The sequence below is a fragment of the Sorex araneus genome, chromosome 5 (genome assembly GCF_027595985.1).
Source record: "Sorex araneus isolate mSorAra2 chromosome 5, mSorAra2.pri, whole genome shotgun sequence".
NCBI classification, from domain to species: domain Eukaryota; kingdom Metazoa; phylum Chordata; class Mammalia; order Eulipotyphla; family Soricidae; genus Sorex; species Sorex araneus.
This window is the reverse complement of record NC_073306.1, coordinates 182,909,950-182,927,722: the sequence shown is the minus strand read 5'-3', so window position 1 is coordinate 182,927,722 and position 17,773 is coordinate 182,909,950. Positions and strand designations below refer to the sequence as shown.

General features: G+C 56.0%; 1 protein-coding gene across 1 annotated transcript; it reads right to left on the bottom strand.

The window, feature by feature from the left end:
- Window positions 1-701: 701 nt before the first annotated feature.
- On the bottom strand, window positions 702-17,139 carry SRD5A3 (steroid 5 alpha-reductase 3). The gene is made up of 5 exons (XM_055138957.1): window positions 16,889-17,139; window positions 11,715-11,857; window positions 9,371-9,568; window positions 4,726-4,860; window positions 702-2,736 (listed from the first exon to the last, which is right to left on the bottom strand). Exons 1-5 carry the CDS (start codon window positions 17,107-17,109, stop codon window positions 2,477-2,479), a joined length of 957 nt encoding a protein of 318 aa, XP_054994932.1. The 5' UTR covers window positions 17,110-17,139; the 3' UTR covers window positions 702-2,476.
- Between the last annotated feature and the right edge of the window lie 634 nt (window positions 17,140-17,773).

The window sequence follows — 17,773 nt, the reverse complement described above, 5'->3', positions numbered from 1 at the left end:
CCCGGCAAAACAGTTCCCCAGAGCACTGTCAGGTAGAACTGGAGCTTCCCTGGATGAGGCCACCACCCACTAGGTAAGATGGTTCTTAGATCTCCATGTGAGACCCCAGATCCTCCAGAGCTTTGCCTTTAGGAGGAGGCATCTCCCCACAGCACTGCCGGCATCTTGCAAACGCCTCACAAATCCTCAAGGATCTCACTGAAGACGTCACTGTTTGGTTCTCACGCCCTTTGTGGCTATCACCACTTCTTTCAAAGCTCTGCCTCAAAAGTCAAGGTTTGGGCCAGACAAAGGGACAAGGGACAGAGAGGCCTGAGAGTGCGTGGGACAGCCGCCGGGGACGGGGAACCTTCCTACTCCCCATCAGTCAAATCCCCAGTCTCACTCAGGAAGAACACTGCCGGCTCAATTTCGGCTTTAGCTTAAATCATTTGCTAGTAAACACTATTCATGTACGACAGAGTGTGCTGAAATCAACCCGTGGCAACATACTTTGCATTTCTCAGGAGATGCTTGTGATCCCAAATCCTAATCCCGAGGATGGTAAATCTGAATGAGAAAGGAAAGGAAATGTTATTTGAAGAGAGGATAAAATACCGACCTTCAGTGCCTGCTGTTGCTGGCCAGAAAGAATGCTACATCACGGTTACTGCCAAGAGCTCTAGACTATGCTTCGATACACACAGACTGGGAGGCAGAGAGAAAAGAATCTCACTTTATTTGTTTTTTTTTTTTTAAATACATATAGATTTTGGCCACACTCACTGATGCTCGGGGCTTAGTCCTGGTTCTGTACTTAGGGATCACTCCTGGCGGGAATCTGGGTACCCAGATATGGTAGAGCAGGTAGGGTATTTGCCTTGCAGGCGGCTGACCTGGGTTCAATCTCTGGCTCCCCATGTCTCCTCTTGGTGTCCACCGAACACCAAGAGGAGAGGAGACCCCTGAGCTCAGAACCAGGAGTTAAGCCCTGAGCACAGCCAGCACAGCAGTCTCCCACTCAAAAAATTGCTCATTTTACAATGGGAAGATAAGCCCCCAGTGAAGGCTCCGTCAGAAACAAGCATCTGGGGCCGGGAGTGGGGGACCATATGGAACGCCGGGGATCAAACCTGGGTCAGCCACATGCAAGGCCATGCCCTCCCTGCTGTACGACTTCTCTGGCCCCCAACATATGCTATCTTTAGTCTAAAGTTTATGCCTAAATAGCTTCAGGTTCATTCTATTTGGTAAAATCAAAGTCAGGATTTGATTTGAACAGTTCTCAATGAGTGCTGCATCAGCATTATCCAATCTGGAAGCAGTGTCACTCATGAAAGGCTCCTATGTATAAATATAAAAATATTGACTTTGGGGCTGGAGCAATAGCACAGTGGGTAGGGCATTTGCCTTGCATGAGGCCAAACCGGGTTAGAATCCCGGCATCCCATATGGTCCCCTGAACACCGCCAGGAGTGATTCTTGAGTGAAGAGCCAGGAGTAATCCCTGAGCATCACTGGGTATGACCCAAAAAAAAAGCAAAAAAAAATACTGACTTGATCTTCTGGGGAGCCAGAGCGAATAGTATAGTGGGTAGGTTAGGGTGCAGTGCTTGCCATGCACACGGCTAACCAGGGCTCGATCTTTGACACCCCACATGATCCCCCAAGTCCTGCTAGGAGTGATCCTGAGCACAGAGCCAGGAGTAAGCCCTGAGCATCACCAGGTGTGCCCCAAATACTAGAGACACCTCTCCATCCCCCGCCCAACAAAAAGGTTTTCAGATGCTTTCACATTCAAGGTACTCTCTTTAATCAAATGCAAAATGAAAAAGAAGAAAAGAAAAATTAAATAAAGGTGGTTCCAAAGTCCCCTGGGGGACTATGATTTGGAGCACATGGATGGAAATTAATATTGATTAATTAATATTAATGAAAATTAATATTGATTAAAGTTAACAAAACTGGAAATCTTTGTAGAAATACATGACAGGCTAAGCTAACACCAACAAATTCGATTCTCCCAATCCATACAGTGTTGTTACTTCCAATGGCTCCTTTGCTGTTACTGGATGCCAATAACGGGTACTGAGCACCAGCTCTGTCACTCGTGGTGTGCTCGGCTAACCTGTCCCTAACAGACACAAAGCCCGCGGCGAGCACCCCTCCTGTCTGGGACAGAGGTACGCTCTTCCTAGCTGTCTGTATATTCTGAGTACCTTATTCCCAGTATGGCTTGGAGAAGTCTCCTCAATGTTCTGGTTGCTAGATGGTTCAATAAAGCACCACCGAAAGCAGACACAGAGATCCTGGGTCTGCCAGAAGGTTCTCTTCTTTGAAGACGCCTTCAACATTCATTCTCTTGAGGGATGTTGTTCGACTCATTCCTTCAGTGACGGCTTAGGACCATGAAAACAGAACAGAGTTCCAAACTGTTCTGCCGGCTGTAGAAGTCTGAAGTCTTCTGGCTGGCATTCTTCCTGCCTCCGAGGTTCTCTTAAAACAGAAACGGCAGGAAAGCTTTCCTATGCTTTGGGTAGGAGACAAATTTGCTTCTGTAGAAGTTGTGGCTGAGGACAGCAGACAGGGCCTGGCTGCAGAAGACGTATGTCACCACCAACCACCAAGTTAAGTTGTGGAAGCCAAAGGTGACGGCCATGGAGATGTAGATCATCAGCTCCGCCAGGTAGTTGGGGGAAGAGACATACTCGAACCAGTCTCCAAACGGGATGCGGTGGTTGCAGTGAATGACCACGCCTGAAATGCACAACGACAGCCTAAACACCTGCGGCTGCAAAAAGAAAGCTACCATGCCACCGCAAATAATTTACAGGAACCCCGACTCAGGAAAGAGCACCCCAGAACTGCGCAGGCCTCTCTACTTGGCCAAATGTGTGCTGTCCAGCTGCTACACAGGCCAAAGTCATGTGTCTCCGTGGCTTGATCTTGAACAGACTGAGAAGTGCAGAAAGAAAGAACATCCCTCCGGGGGCTGGAAGGATAGCAGAGAGGGTAGGGCGTTTGCCTTGCCCGCAGCCGGCTGAGGTTCGATTCCCAGCATCCCATATGGTTCCCTGAGTACCGCCAGGAGTAATTCCTGAGTGCATGAGCCAGGAGTGACCCTTGTGCAATGCCGGGTGTGACCAAAAAGGAAAAGAAAAAAAAAAAAAGAAAGAAAGTACATCCCTCCAACCATCCCCTGGGTTTGTACCAGGCTCCACCATCTACTAGCTGTATCACTTCAAGCAGGGTTGGTTGGTTTGGTTTTGAGCCACACCCAGCTGTGCTCTGTGCTCAGGGATCACTCCTGGTTGTGTGTGTGCTTGGGGGGTGGGAGGGACCATAGAGGGCACCAGGGATTAAACCAGGGCCAGTCGAATGCAAGGCAGATGGCCCCCTCACTCTACTATCCCTCCAGCCCCACGTCAAGCAGGTTGTTGAATAGCGCTGCGTCTCCATTTCCACACCTGTAAAAGTGGCTAAGAACACAACACCCTTAAGGGCGTTCTGTGAAACTCCGCGCCAGGCACTGTTAATAAATCACTCCATTCAAAACACTGGGAGGGGGGTGGGGTGAGTAGGGGGTGGGGGGCGGCAACCACCCCGTGTAGCTCAAGGGAGGCGGTGCAGGGAAGGAACCCAGGATTGCTGCACACAACGCACAGCACCCCAGCACTCGAGACTATCTCCCTGCCCCGCCTCTTTCCCCAATTGGTGGGGGCTGGGGAGCGATGCCTGGGGGTGACACCCAGGCTATACGCAAGTAGGGGACACTCAGGGCTGACTCCTGGCCCTGTGCTCAGGGATCACTCCTGGCAGGGCTCGGGGCACCATACCGATGCCGAGGATTACATCCAGGTCTGCATGCGGGGCAAACCCCCTGCCTGCTGTTACTAGCTTTCTGGCCCCGATCAGTCTGTGTCTTAACCCTTTGGGCACTTTTAATGACGGAGGTGCTGCGTGTGTTATAAACATAACATTGGGAAAGAGACGACACGGGAATGCAAACAAGCTCTGTGTCTGCGATCCCGTCTGAAGTCACCTTACTGCTCTGTCTACCACCGAGGCTAATTCCTACATGAAATACACCGCTTTTAAATACGGCACTGTTTCCCCCCAAATACGTCAGCACTCAAGTGCATGTTTCTCAAAGACTAATTGAAGGGCTGGAGAGACAGCAGAGCAGGTAGGGCATCTGCCTGGCAGGCAGCTGACCTGGGCTCAATCTCTGGTTCTCCAGGTGGCCCACCGAGCACCAAGAGGAGTGACCCCTGAGCTCAGAACCAGGAGTAAGCCCTGAGCACAGCCAACCTAGCAGTTCTTCACTTAAAAAAATTGCTCTTTTACAATGGGAAGAAAAGCCCCCAGCGAGGGCTCCATCAGAAACAAGCACCTGAGGCCAGGAGTGGGGGGAGGGTACAGTGCTTGGGCACACGCTGGGCACGCACCTGAACCCGATTGGATTCCCGGTGCCACAGGGTCCCTTAAGCATTATTGGCTGAGTCCTGCAGGACACAGGGCACCACCAGGTGTGTCCCAGGGAGTCCTGGGCACTTCTGGGTCCCCTGGTCGGCAGAGAATTGTCAGTGGGGTCCCTGGGTCTCCTGAGCACTGCTTGGGAGCCCCCACCCAAGGGAACAGACTTAAATAAAAAAATCAGGTAACAGACAGACTGAACAACGGAGAGGGCAGGAAGGGAGAGGAATAATAGAACCTGAGAGCGCGGGGGGCTGGGGCGCGTCTCACCTGCTTTGTTCTTCCTGAGGTTGCCGAGGATGACGTGGCAGCGGTACTGATGGACCGACGACCAGACGAACATCATCATTCCCAGGATGTGGAACCAGCGCGTCTGCGTCAGGAGGCTTTTCCCTCTCACGTAGGCTACAGGGACGGAAGCGAGTGTCAGGGCCGACTCCGCCACATGCCAGAGGGGCGGAGAAGGGGCAACCAGGAGCGTGGGTGGAACGCGACTATCGGGGTACCCAAACGCTCCCGCAGCAGGGCGGGGCTGGCGGGCAGGGCCCCGGTCCTAGGCAGGGCGCCCTCGCCCCGGGCGGTGTCCAAGGCCTAGCGCAGGCCGGGACCCGACGTCCACTTTGCCCCGGCTCCTTCGTCACCCCCTGAGGAGCGCAGGGGCGTCTGCCGTGTGCCGTGCTCGGAGGAAGAGTTTGCTTCGCCCTTCTGCTGCTCCTCTTGGTCCCCTAAGTTCCAGGAGAAGCGTTGCCCCCTCTCTCCCTTCGCCCCGAACAGCGACAGGAAGAGAGCGGCCTGCGGCTAGGAGCAATCCTCCTGGCCTCCAGGAAGCGAATGAAGGATGAGCAGGAAGCAGGCAGGCTGGCCGGCACCCGGCTGGAGAAGCAAAGCTGGACCGACCACAGTGAACCACTGGCATCACTGGCCTCCCTTTGCTCAATTTGCTCCAGCGGGCACCAGTAAACGTCTCCATTGTGAGACTTGTTGTTACTGTTTTTGGCGTATTGAATACTCCATGGGGAGCTTGCCAGGCTCTGCCGAGCGGGCAGGATACTCTCGGTAGCTTGCTGGGCTCTCCGAGAGGGATGGAGGAATTGACCCCGGGTCAGCCGCGTGCAAGGCAAACGCCCTACCCACTGTGCTATCGCTCCATCACTACAAGGATGTCGTGAGACCCCCAGTCTCATGCCAGGAAGTCACTTCCCTGGGAACAAAGTTCCACAGGAGCAGATCTAAACCACAGGGCAGTAAAAGAAGAAGGGTCTTAGCTACAGGGAGGGGGTAGGGGGTGTCTAGTCTGAGTGATACCTAGTTACCTGGTTGTTACGGAGTATCTGCTGGACGTGAGAATCTGAGTATCTGCTGCATGAGGGAAATAATGAGACGAGTCGGGCGAAATCCCGATCTCCATGAGGAAGCCCAGGAGGGCGTAGAAGGACAAACAGGGAAACACACCAGCAAGCGAGACACTGCCAGGCAGAGACAGCTCTCTGGGGGTGTGACGAGAGTGAGGGGACGCTCTTGGAAGTCCAGGGGCTCCGGGCGCAGGCTGTGAAGGCCCAGGAACAGAGTTGGGGGGCCGTTCCCTTCACTCTGCACAACCCGTCCAGGCCAGGCACGCCCCTAATCACCGACGCTCAGAGCGGGTCACTGAGCTGGAATTCTGCCTTCCCAGCCCGGGTGACTTCCAGCCGACCTCGGGGGCAGGCAGGGCCCTGGACGCTGAGACAAGCTCTCCGCACTGCCCAGGGCATCCCAGTGACTCACGCAGGGCAAATAGGTGACACAGAAATTAGCCTTAGAGAGGCTAAGCGGGTGTCCCTGTAGCCTTTCTGTGACTGTTAGAGGAAAGGGGCCATGGGTGGCTGCCCCCTCCCCCCGGGGAAATTTCAGAAGAGACCCAGATGCTGGAGGACAGGAATGCAAACAGGCGACCAAAATGCTCTGAGAAGCTCCCCTGGGTGGGAAGGCTCTGGTTCACCAGGAACCCAGTGAGCACTGCTGGCCTGCTGCGCTCACCAATTCCACAGCAGTAAGAGCAGGAAGGAGGGGCCATAGTCCTAGAACAGTGCGGCGGGTGTTTGCCTTGCATGTGGCCGACCAGGGTTTGATCCCTGACACCCCATAAGGTCCCAGGAGCCCCACCACACGTGATGCCTGAGCACAGAGCCAGGTATCAGTCTTGAGTATCACCGGGTGTGGCCCAACCCTTTTACACACACACACACACACACACACACACACACACACACACACACACGAGAAAGATCAGGGAGGAAAATCGAACTTGATTCCACGCAGACAAGTTGGGGGTGCAGATGTGAGGTGAGTGACTGGGGCCAAGGAAAACTTCACGGGAAGAGTCAGGGAGTCAGCCCTTCTGAGTGAGGGTCTCGTGGGCCCCCCTCGGGGGAAGTCTCTGAGCTCAGTGGCAGTTCCCGAGCCCCCTGTCAGGCTCGTTCCCCGACTTTCCCCACTCCCCGTCCTGCTGGTGGTGTCCTGCTGTGCACGTGTCCCAGTAAAATCCCACTGTGATCAGTGGGCACTGCTTTGTGTCACAAAGGGGAGCCACTGCACCCACAGGAAGGGGGAGTGAGCACTCCTGAGAGCCAAACCGCCAATGCACCATGCCATGGCAAGGCCAGTGCAGAGACCTCGGTCTTCATGCAGGAGGAGGGCAGGGCAGGGCCCTTGGGAAGCGCAAAGGCTGGACCAGAGGAAACAGTCCTGACACAGTGATCTTACTGTGCATTAAAAACCAAAGCCGAGCTTGGGGTGAACCTGGAAATCCCCTTGGCTTTAGTGACGAATTTAAGAACCAGGAAGCATTCTATGTAGCAAGGAGGAGGGAGTTGTCAAGAACCACACAAAAGGGAACGTTGGTTGAGCCAGAAAGAAGGTGAGATAAGGTTACTTGCTGAAGGAAAGAAGTAGTAATAGGGTCCAGGACGCAGTCCAGTGGGAGAGCCCAGGGGCACGGGCAGGTGTGAGGTCCTGGGTTAGATTCCTGGGGGAGGAAGAAAGGGAGGAAGGAAGGGTGTGGGTGAAGGAAGAAAGAAAAGAAAACCAAAAAAGGGAGGAAGATGAAAGAAAGGACTAAGGTAAGAAGGAAGTCAGGGACCGCCCTGGCCACTTGAGATTTCAAAGTCTGAGCTGGAGAGACCAGTACAGGGGTGGAGGTGTTTGCCCGGCACACAGCAAAGTCAGGTTTGATTCCTGGCACCGCACAGGGGCCCCCAAGCACCGCCAGCAGTGATCCCTGAGCACAGAGGCAGGAGTGCATCCTGAGCACCACTGGGAGTGGCCCCAAAAACAAACACCACAATCTGTCCCCAAGAGTTAACTCCCAACTGTCCAAATTTTAAGGACTCCAACATCAGCAGCAAAGCCTGCATCAGAAATAATGAGGATTTGGGGGGAATGGGGGGTGGAGAAGGGGGGCAAGGCAGACCACGGACGCCGGCTCGGAGGGCTGCACTTCTCTCTGGCTGTCAGCTCCGTTGAGTAAGCCCTACCTTCTTTCAATCGATGTACACTCAATTTTTGAAAGTGTCCATAAATAGGTTTTCAATAGATGGCAGTTCTGTCTGTTGACCAGATCACTCGAGTGAACTGTTGTACATACTTGGTGGAACAGTCTGTCCAATGTGACATCCAAGTGTGAGCCACTGGTGGTACACGCTGGCGTCAGCATGTTAAGGATAAAGTGCTGGGGGGAAACAGCACTTTCTTCAGTGGGGCTGACGGTGCTAAGCCAGTGTGGCCGGGGGTTCAGCAGGAAGCGGGCACACGGCCAAGAGCAGGGGAAAGGGCCAGTAAGGAAAGTCGCCTCTTCATGGCCTCAGTGCCTGGGGCAGGTGGAAGGCGAGGGTGGCGGGGGAGGGGGGAGTCGCGAGGGGGAAGGGAAGCAGTAAGTCATCAGGAATTCCAGGAGGAAGGGTGGCCAGGCTCATAAGAAATACCCAAGATTTGGTTTGGGGGTGTTTTTTGTTTGTTGTTTGGGAGCCACACCTGCAGTGCTCTGGGCTACTCCTGACTCTGTGCTCCTGGTAGGGCTCTGGGGACGCTATACGATGCCAGGAATTGAAGCCAGACCTCCTGCCTGCAAAGCACGAGCTCGGCCCATGAACTCTCTCGGGTCCACGGTTAAGAACTGAAGCGGGATACGAGCCCCTTGCGTCTGTTCAGTTCCTGTGACTGCTTCCCTCGCCAGCTCACCTCCCGGTGGAGAGGGAGGGGCAGAATACAAACAGGGTGATGGGGGCGGGGGAGCAGGAGTTGGCTCAGAGGGCGGGAGCCCAGGCTCCTTGGCACTGCCTGGTTCTGGTCCTTACCACGCCACCGGGAGCGAACACCCAGCTCCAAGCTGAGAGGAGCAACCCAGGGGCAGCACTGCTGGTGTGGCCCCCCTCCCCCTGCCCAAGACTGTGTCTTGTGATGCCTGAACTCTTAGAAGGGAGACACGACATTTGATCTTTGTTGAGGAGGAGGAACTGGAGTGTGACTTTTTGGTGGGGCCTATTGGATATGACAATTTTTTGTAAAAACAATGCATGCTTGGGGCTGGAGATATAGAACAGAGGGTAAGGCATTTGCTTGCATGTGGCTGACCCAGGTTCGATTCCGCATCCCATATGCCCATATGGTCCCCTGAACACCGCCAGGACTAACTCCTGAGTGCAGAGCCAGGAGTAACCCCTGAGCATTGCCAGGTGTGACCCCAAAAGCCAAAATGAAAACCAAAACAAAACAAAAAACAAACAAACAAAACCAATGCATGCTCATGAAGATTTCGAGTCATTTTGTAAACGAACCTCTCCCAAAGCGCCAGGGCTGTCACTGGCCCTCCAGATGCCAGAGCCCTTGGCGGCACAAGCACTTTGCCTGAAAAGTGGACCCAGTTTCCGGGGCCACTCACCGTTCCTGCCGTCCAGGGGCACTTGGCTCAGCACAGTCAGGCCGACGAGGACATAGTAGACGGCTCCAAAGCAGTACTGCACGAGGTTAATCACGGCGTTGGAGAAGACGCTGACGTAGAAGCACTCGAAGAGTCTTCGCAAGCTGTGCAGCCACAGAAACGCCAGCACGAGGAAGGCAGACAGTGCCAGCTCCCCACCTGCAACCCAGCACGCGGCAGGTCAGGCCCCTCAGCCCACCCCTCTTTCCCCTCCCCCACCATCATCCCAGGGACTCCTCCCAACGACTCCAGAGCACAAGAGGGAGTTTGAACTTGGAACCTGGTGTCTGGTGGGCAAGCCCCTTAAGCCAGTGGGACATCTTCCAGGGTTTTATTTTATTTTTTTGCTTTTTTTGGGGGGTCACACCCGGCAATGCACAGGGGTTACTCCTGGCTCTGAACTCAGGAATTACTCCTGGCGGTGCTCAGGGGACCATATGGGATGCTGGGAATCAAACCTGGGTCGGCTACATGCAAGGCAAATGCCCTACCCGCTGTGCTATTGCTCCAGCCCCTTCCGGGGCTTTTCGATGCATATTTTTTTCTGAAAAAACAACTCAACCCACATGGCCAACTCAGAAAACCAGCACAGGTTAAGGGGCAGAACGTGACCAGCCACCTCCTTGAGTTCCCTCCCCAGGGTAAGTCCCTTCCAAAGTGCTTTCTATGGGTACAGATTTGCTTCCAGTTTTCACATTTCTACTACTATTATTTTGGTCTGGGGAGAAGGGGGTGTGTCTGGCAGTGCTCAGGGGTTGCTTCTGGTGGTGCTGGGGAATAAAGCTGGGCTCCAGCTCCTGCAGCCACACGCCCCCCAGCTCCTGCCCCCAGTCCTTGCTTTTCTCTGGACGCTCAGAAACGGTCAAGCTAGTTTTACCCTAAAACCGAACTTAGTACATTTGCTAGTTTACCCTATAAAGAGAACAAGTTAAAACAACTGGAACATTAAAACTGGCAGCCCCCCTCCCCACAGTGGCTCAGTGAGTCATGCAGTGGGGGGGCAGCCCACTTGGCCAGGGGCCTCCCCTCCCAGCCGGGTGGCCGGGCTCACCCCCTCTGGCCTCTTTTGCAACAAGGTCCTCTGGTTATAGAGAAAGGGATTGTTCCTGGGGAGCCAGTGTTTTCGCTGCTGGAACAAAGGACAGAGATAGAGCCAGAACAATTGGCTTCTTATTCTGCCCTCCCCCACCACGCCAGACACTAGCCGAGGCCATCTGGGGATTGCCGGCCTTCAGCTTCTCCCTTTAGAAAACTGACATCCTTTCTGGGAGACAGAATTGAAAGGCAATTTTGTGATCATCTGGCCAACAAATGTTTACAGTTAACCTGGGGTGGGAGGGGGGTTGTCTACACCTGGGGGTGCTTGGAGACTCCTCTGGGCTTTGTGCTCAGGGATCACTCCTGAAGGTGCTGGGGAGGGTGCTACGTGGTGACAGGGCCGAACCACAGTTGGTCAAACACAAGGTCAGTGCCCTAAGCCCCGTACCATCTCTCTGGCCGACTGCAACCAACATTATTTTTTTTTTTTGGGTCACACCCTGCCATGCACAGGGGTTACTCCCGGCTCATGCCCTCAGGAATTACTCCTGGCGGTGCTTGGGGGACCATATGGGATGCTGGGAATCGAACCCGGGTCGGCCGCATGCGAGACAAACGCCCCACCCGCTGTGCCATTGCTCCAGCCCCAACATGAATTTCTTAATGAGGTTGTCCAGGAGGCCGGAGTGATAGTGGGTAAGGTGTGTGCTTTTGTACACAGCTGACCTGAGTTTGATCCTTGGCAGCGGATAGGGTCCCCCGAGCACCATCAGTAGTAATTCCTGAATGCAGAGCCAGGGGATACTCCTAAGCTCACCAGATGTGCCCCCCTCCATAAAAAGGGGCAAACAGTAATGTAACGCTGTCCAGTTTGACCATCATTTTTGAGCCATTTTTAATCTTGGGTCTCATTTCTGGAGTTCTGAGAAGGGGCTCTGGCTGGGATAAATGATAAATGTGCTGAGGTGGATGTGTGGGGTCTCCACAGGCTTCCCCCAGCAGTGTAGACATCTGTAGGAACTCAGCAGCCTGAGACAGGGCGTTCAGCGCTGTATCTGGCCCGGTGCGCAGACACATGCCAGGGATGGAGCTGAGCAGCAGACTGACCATAGGTCAGCGAAGGGCCTGGGCACAACCTCTCAGCCCTCTAGCTACGAATTCCCTCTTCTTGCCCTCACCCGAGTCTGAGAGCCGGCCAGGGAGGGGTCTGGGCGTGACGATTCGGGCAGGGCAGGTGGGCACAGGAAGCCAGCGCCGCCGTCTTTACCTTGGAATTGGGTGGCCCCAAGCACTCTGAGCAAACCATGAAGCCAGAGTGGAAAAGGTGCTCCCAGGAACAGAGACTGAGTAAGGCACCAGAGCAGGAAGCCGTTCCACAGCACCGAGATGATGTAGAAGTGAGAAAAATACCTGCAGAGGGAAAACAAGGCAGTTAGTAACTTGAAGACTGGCCCTTTGTCCGGGCGGTGGGGGTGACAGCACTGGGCTCAGACTGAGGGTCTCACCCAGGCAAGTACGTGTCTGCCACGGAACCTGCCCCAGCGCCCACAGATCTGCTCTACACTGAGGCAGAAAGAGAGAGTTTCCCCGTCTCCTCCCACCCCCTCCATTCCTGAAGTACTGCATTTTCTTTCTTCTTTCTTCTCTCTCTCTCTCTCTCTCTCTCTCTCTCTCTCTCTCTCTCTCTCTCTCTGTGGGGGGGGGCACACCTGGCTGTGCTCAGGGATTACTCCTGGCTCTGCACTCTGGAATCACTTGTGGAGGTGTTCAAGGGAACCAGACGGGGGGGGCTGGGGATCGAACCCACCCAGCAGCGCTACGGGGTATTGGGGATCAAACCTGGGTTGACGGCGTGCAAGGCAAGCGCCCTCGCAGCTGGACTGCGGTGAAACCCACCTTCTAGAAGGGAGCTAGCAGCACACCCCCGGGGCATACTGCCACCCCCAGACAGATCCGCTTCACTTCGCTCCCTCTGCAAGGCCCGGGGCTAGGCAGGGTGGGTGTCCCGGGGGCCTGGGAGGGCACAGGCATTCGCTCTGTCTGTGCGTCTCCTTCCCCTGTGGCCTGCCTGGCTGTGCCTGCTGGGATCAGCACCAGGAGGGCTGCCGGGCTCGCGCACGGGCAGGGGGGCAGAGCCCGGCCTAGGACCCGCTGAGCTATCTCTGGGCCTCAACCTGGGCTTTATTTTGAATTTTTTGTCTCTTTCTGGGCCACACCCAGCTGTGCTCAGGTCTTGTCCTGGTTCTGTGTCCGGGGATCCCTTCTGGAGGTGCACAGGGACCCTACGTGGCACCAGGGATCCAGTCTGTACTGAGCGCCTTCACCCCGGAACGACGTCTCCGGCCCTCAGTGTGGGTTTGGGCTTTGGACTGAGCGCCACGCGGAGCCTTTTGGCAGAGTGACTCAAAGTAGCTATTTACATGTTCAAACACCTCTGGCTGGTATTCGAGCTCCGAGACGGGCTGTGGTATGGCGACAGGAAGACGCGGATGCGGGACAGCCAGATGCTGACCTGGCAAATCACACGCCTCTTAGAATAAAAAACACAAAGAGCAGCGCTGCTCCTTTATTTCAGTTTGGCTTGTTGGGCTCCCACCCAGCACAGCTTGGGGGCGGGGTGGGGGGCAAGCCTAGCCAGGCAGGCCTGACGGGTGCAGTGCTTGGGCCCAGGGGTGCTCAGGGGTACCCCGGCCACACTCAGAGGGGTGCTAGGGCTCATGCAGTGCAAGGGCCGTCACCCTGTGCTCTGCATGTGCAAGGCATGTGCTCACTCTACTACCTGAGCCTCCTCCCTGGCCAGCATTATACCTTTAAAAAAAAAAAAATGTATTTGGTGGTGGGGAGACATCCCAAGTGGTACTTAGGGGCTCCTCCAAGTTAACTCTTGGCCGTCCGGACTGGTTCATTGTGAGGGCCCAAGGGTGGTGCCGCTAAGGTCCTTCGATGTCAGGGATCAGGCAGTACTCGGGAGACCATGTGGTGGCACGGATCAAGTGGAGTGGGTCACACGCAGAGCGCACGCTTCAGCCCCTCTCCCGTCTCCCTGCGCCTCCCTGCCCTGCGTTCCGCCTTAACTGGGTGAGCAGGGCCCACTCACGGAGGAGGGAGTCTCGGAAGAGAAGTGCAGGAAGTGAAAGCATCAATTATCATTTCGCAACCTTTTATGGGTGATCGTGACCCTCTTCTGACCTTGCTTCCTGTTGGTGGGCGGGGGTGGGGGGGCATCCTACTGGCTGACCTCCTAATGTAGTGGCCACCCATTGCCTACTTTAACCCATGCCTACTTTAGAATATCCACATGGCCCATGGTTGAGAAACGTTGGAATCAGCCGGGACTGCTGGCCTAAACCCTAAGAGCTGGTATTCATGGGGGGGGGGGGACGAGGAAGAGGGGAGAACTTCACCTTCACCGACAGAGGGAACAGCCAGCACCAAGGCCAGAAGAATGAAAACAGACTGGAACCCTGGAACCCCGGGGCTCAGTCTGCAGAAGACAAAGGTGGCCGGGGGTCTTTTCTTCCTTTCCCACAGAACAGAAAAACGTGGACTACACTGTTATAAAGAAATGACTGTGACGATTCCATCGTAACGTCCACTCGCCAGGATTCTAATTCGCAGTAAATACCGTTTAGCAATAAATGATTTTAAAGTAATATTGGCACATTAAAAAAAAAATCACAGAATGGTCATAGGACCGTGAATTTTCGCAACAAAAACTGGTGCCCATTATGTAATTAAGTACATGCATCCATCATGTCCTCAGTTGGCGCCTGCCCCCGGGCTGAGATCAGGCCATCACTGCCAACAGGGCAGGCAGGTGCTGTCCTGTACCACGCATGCACATCCCACCTCCTGCCTTGCACAATTCTAGCCTCCCAGCCAGGGCATCCCACCAGCTTAGGAGACAACCGCGTCACCTGGTTCGTGAGGATCCTCGCCCTACTTCCCACGAGCTCATCTCTGACCACTGTTCTCCCACCGCCACCACCTCAGCCTTGCGCATGACCAAGTAACCTGTTGGCTCATGCTCTCCTCCGAAGCCCGAGCACGAGCTGAAATGATCTTGCTTCACACCATGTTCGCATACGTACTCTGTGTCTTGCCCAACTTGCCAATGATCGTGGCAAGACCCGCAAGACAAACGTACGTGTGTATGTATGAGTACGCAGGTACTCAGTGCCGCTTTCACAATTCAGAAAACCAAGATATACAGAGATATATCCCCGGAGCCTGCCCTCAACTCTAGGCACAGATCCTCTGACCCTCTCGGGAGACCCCAGACCCACAGCACCCAGCAGGGCCTCCACACGTACCCTTCAAATAAACGAATAAAGGGGCTGGAGCGATAGCACAGTGGGTAGGGCGTTTGCCTTGCACGCGGCCGACCCAGGTTCGATTCCCAGCATCCCATATGGTCTCTCGAGCACCGCCAGGAATGATTCCTGAGTGCAAAGCCAGGAGTAACCCTGCGCATCGCTGGGTGTGACCCAAAAAGCAAAAACAAAAAACAAAACCCCAAAACAAGCAGTGAAGTCTACCAACAAGCCAATGAAACCTCAACCCTTTTCTCCCATTTATTCAAAACATATGGAGAAACAGAAATCACTTATGAACCAGGTATACAGAGACACATCCCAAGAGTTTGCCCTCTGTTCTATGCAGACTTGTGAACCTCGGGTGAGACCCCATGGAGAAAAGCCCATACAGATGTCTGTCTTTAGGGTTCTAATCAATGACAGTCCTTTGATGCCATTTTGAAATTTCGGAAGCAGGAGTACTCCTAGAGCCACTAAGCAAGCCCAACGTGCCAGGGCACACGCTGGCTCTCTCCTGCGATGCAGATTTCTTGGGGAATCCAAACTCTGGAAACCAAGAGGAAACTGAGAAAGGCGGTTTCTATCTTAGGTTGCTGTCAGGACTGGTTTTGAAATGTGTTCCCGAAGGCAAGGACATGATGCCATTTTCACAATTCGATAAACAAATGGTTAAAGTCACATTCTCTCAGACCTACTTTCCCAGGGCCGTCATTATTCCCAAAATGACATCTAGGACTGGAACGACAGCACAGAGGGTAGGGTGTTTGCCTTGCACGCGGCCAACCCGGGTTCAATTCCTCCGTGTCCCTCTCAGAGAGCCCGGCAAGCTACGAGAGTATCCCACCCGCACAGCAGAGCCTGGCAAGCTCCCCGTGGCGTATTCGATATGCCAAAAACAGTAACAAGCCTCACAATGGAGACGTTACTGGTGCCCGCTCGAGCAAACCGATGAACAACAGAATGACAGTGCAGTGCAGGAATGCGAGGGCAGAAAAGCAGGGAACTCTGACCGTGGCACCTGGCGAAAGCCGGAGGCCGGGTCACACTTCACAGTGCTTCTAAGAAACCGGGGTTGAGCCAACTTGTCCTGAATACTTCCACTTCTTCCCAAGGCGCGTTTCCTCCACCTTTCCTCAGAATGTCCTTGTTCTCCCTTCTCAGAACATCCTGCTTTCTCCACCGCGCAAAAAGGGATTATCTGGGGGGTGGGGGCTGGTGTTGGCTGCAGATGCCAATGCCCTGCTCCTTCCTTGTCTGTGCCCACATCGCCTATGAGGCCGACGTGAACGCCAGGCGTGTGCCTGCACTGGCCACCCAATCGCTTTCTCCCAGGTCCTTCCCCGGCGCCGACTGACACGCGGTCTTAGGAGGGCGCGCACGCGGCTGGCGTCCCCCCACCCCAGAGCTCTTCCCAATTATTCTCTGCTCTCAGCAGACCCCCCAAAGCACACCCAGCCTTAAAACTCCCCCCAAGAACTCTACCGCCCCGAAAGCTGGCATCTTCCCATTGCCCAAAGGTCCAACGAAGCTCTGGGCTCGGCCTTGCCTAAAAAACGTGCCATGTGGGGCCCGTCCTCCGGGGGCACCTGCCGGAGGAGAGCGGATCGGGATGGTCAGGGCGGCTTGTCCTGGCGCTGAGGGTCTGGGGCAATCAGCGCACAGCGCAGGGAGGGCAGCTGCCTTGCAATGCCGCCGCCGAGCAGGGTTCGAGCCCCGGCACCCCCCGATCGGTTCCCAAGCCCGCCAGGAGTGATCTCGGGAGCACGGAGCCGGGAGTCAGCCCTGAGCACCGCCGGGGCTGGCCCCCAGAAAACAGAGTTATTAAGCTAAAGGCGCAAGGCGCGCGCCGGCCTTCTGCAAGTGAGTTCGAGTGAGCCCCCCGCCCACCCTCCCGAAGCTGCAGTTTCTGCAAGGGCGAAATCTGGGGGGTGGGGGGGGTCAGAGGACACTTGGAACCGGCCTCCCCGCAGAGCCGCAAGTTCAGGTTCCTCGGGTGAGGGCGCACGGCGGGGTGGGCACGGGCGGCCGCCAGAGGGGGGCTTGCGCCGGAGGCGGCCAGTGGCCAGCGGCCGCGCCGCCTCTGCTGCCCCCTGCCGGCCGCCCCGCTGTCCGCGGGCGCGGTTACCTCTTGGGGACATCAAAGGCCAGGCAGGCGGCCGGGCGCGCCGGCCCCGCGCCCTTGGTTTTCCCATAGCGGATGAGGTCCTGGAAGAGCGCGCCGCCGGGCAGCAGGCCGGGCGGCACGCGCTGCAGCAGCAGGCTCAGGAGGAAGGCGGCGGCCAGCAGCGACCACACCAGGCGCAGCGGCTCCCGCGGCCACGGCTCGGACCCCGCCCCGGGAGCCATGGCTGCTGCGGCGGGCGCGGCGCGCGCAGGTCCCGGCCCCGCAGGACGTCGGTGACGCGGCGGGGGCGGGGACGACGCGCCCGGCCCGCCCCGCCCGGGCTCGCCCCGCGCCGCCCCCCAGCGCCGCCGGCACGCGCGGCCCGCGGGGCTGGGGCTGCAGGTGGTGGCGGTGGCGGTGGCGGTGGCGTGTGGGGGAGGGTGGCGAGCGGCTCACGGTCACTGTCACCCCGCCCTCCCCGCCCTCCAGCCCACGTGGCTCGCGGGAGGGGGGAAGCCCCGCGGCGACGCGCACCGTACCACGTGGCCGCCGCCGTGTTTTCCACGGGAGAGTGGAAAGGTGCGAGTGTGTGCCTCTGAAATGCGAGCTGGAGTATCACGCAGCCCTCAACAGGGTGACTGTGGAGATGGCAGGAACACGGAGCGTTGGGAAGAGCGAGATCGCAGACTTCGGGGGTGGTGGGGAAGCCGGCACGTGCTTTCTGCCGCCAGGGAAACATGAATAGACATAGCAGTTCACATAAAGAGATGATAAGGATCTTGAGCGTGTGTCATTTGGGGCTGGAGCGATCCAGTAGGGCACTTGCTTGGCTGGGGACCCATCTGGGTGGGATCCCGACATCCCATATGCCTGCCAGGAGTGATCCCTGAGCACTGCTGGGTCGCC

Bases quoted from the DNA above. Each gene is read 5' to 3' on its own strand.
- SRD5A3 (XM_055138957.1), bottom strand. From the start codon at position 17,109: ATGGCTCCCGGGGCGGGGTCCGAGCCGTGGCCGCGGGAGCCGCTGCGC. The intron at 4,861-9,370 runs GTGAGTGGCCCC...CCGTCCCTGTAG, and splicing joins GCCCCTGGACGGCAGGAACG to CCTACGTGAGAGGGAAAAGC. The intron at 2,737-4,725 runs GTGAGACGCGCC...TGTGCATTTCAG, and splicing joins CCTCAGGAAGAACAAAGCAG to GCGTGGTCATTCACTGCAAC.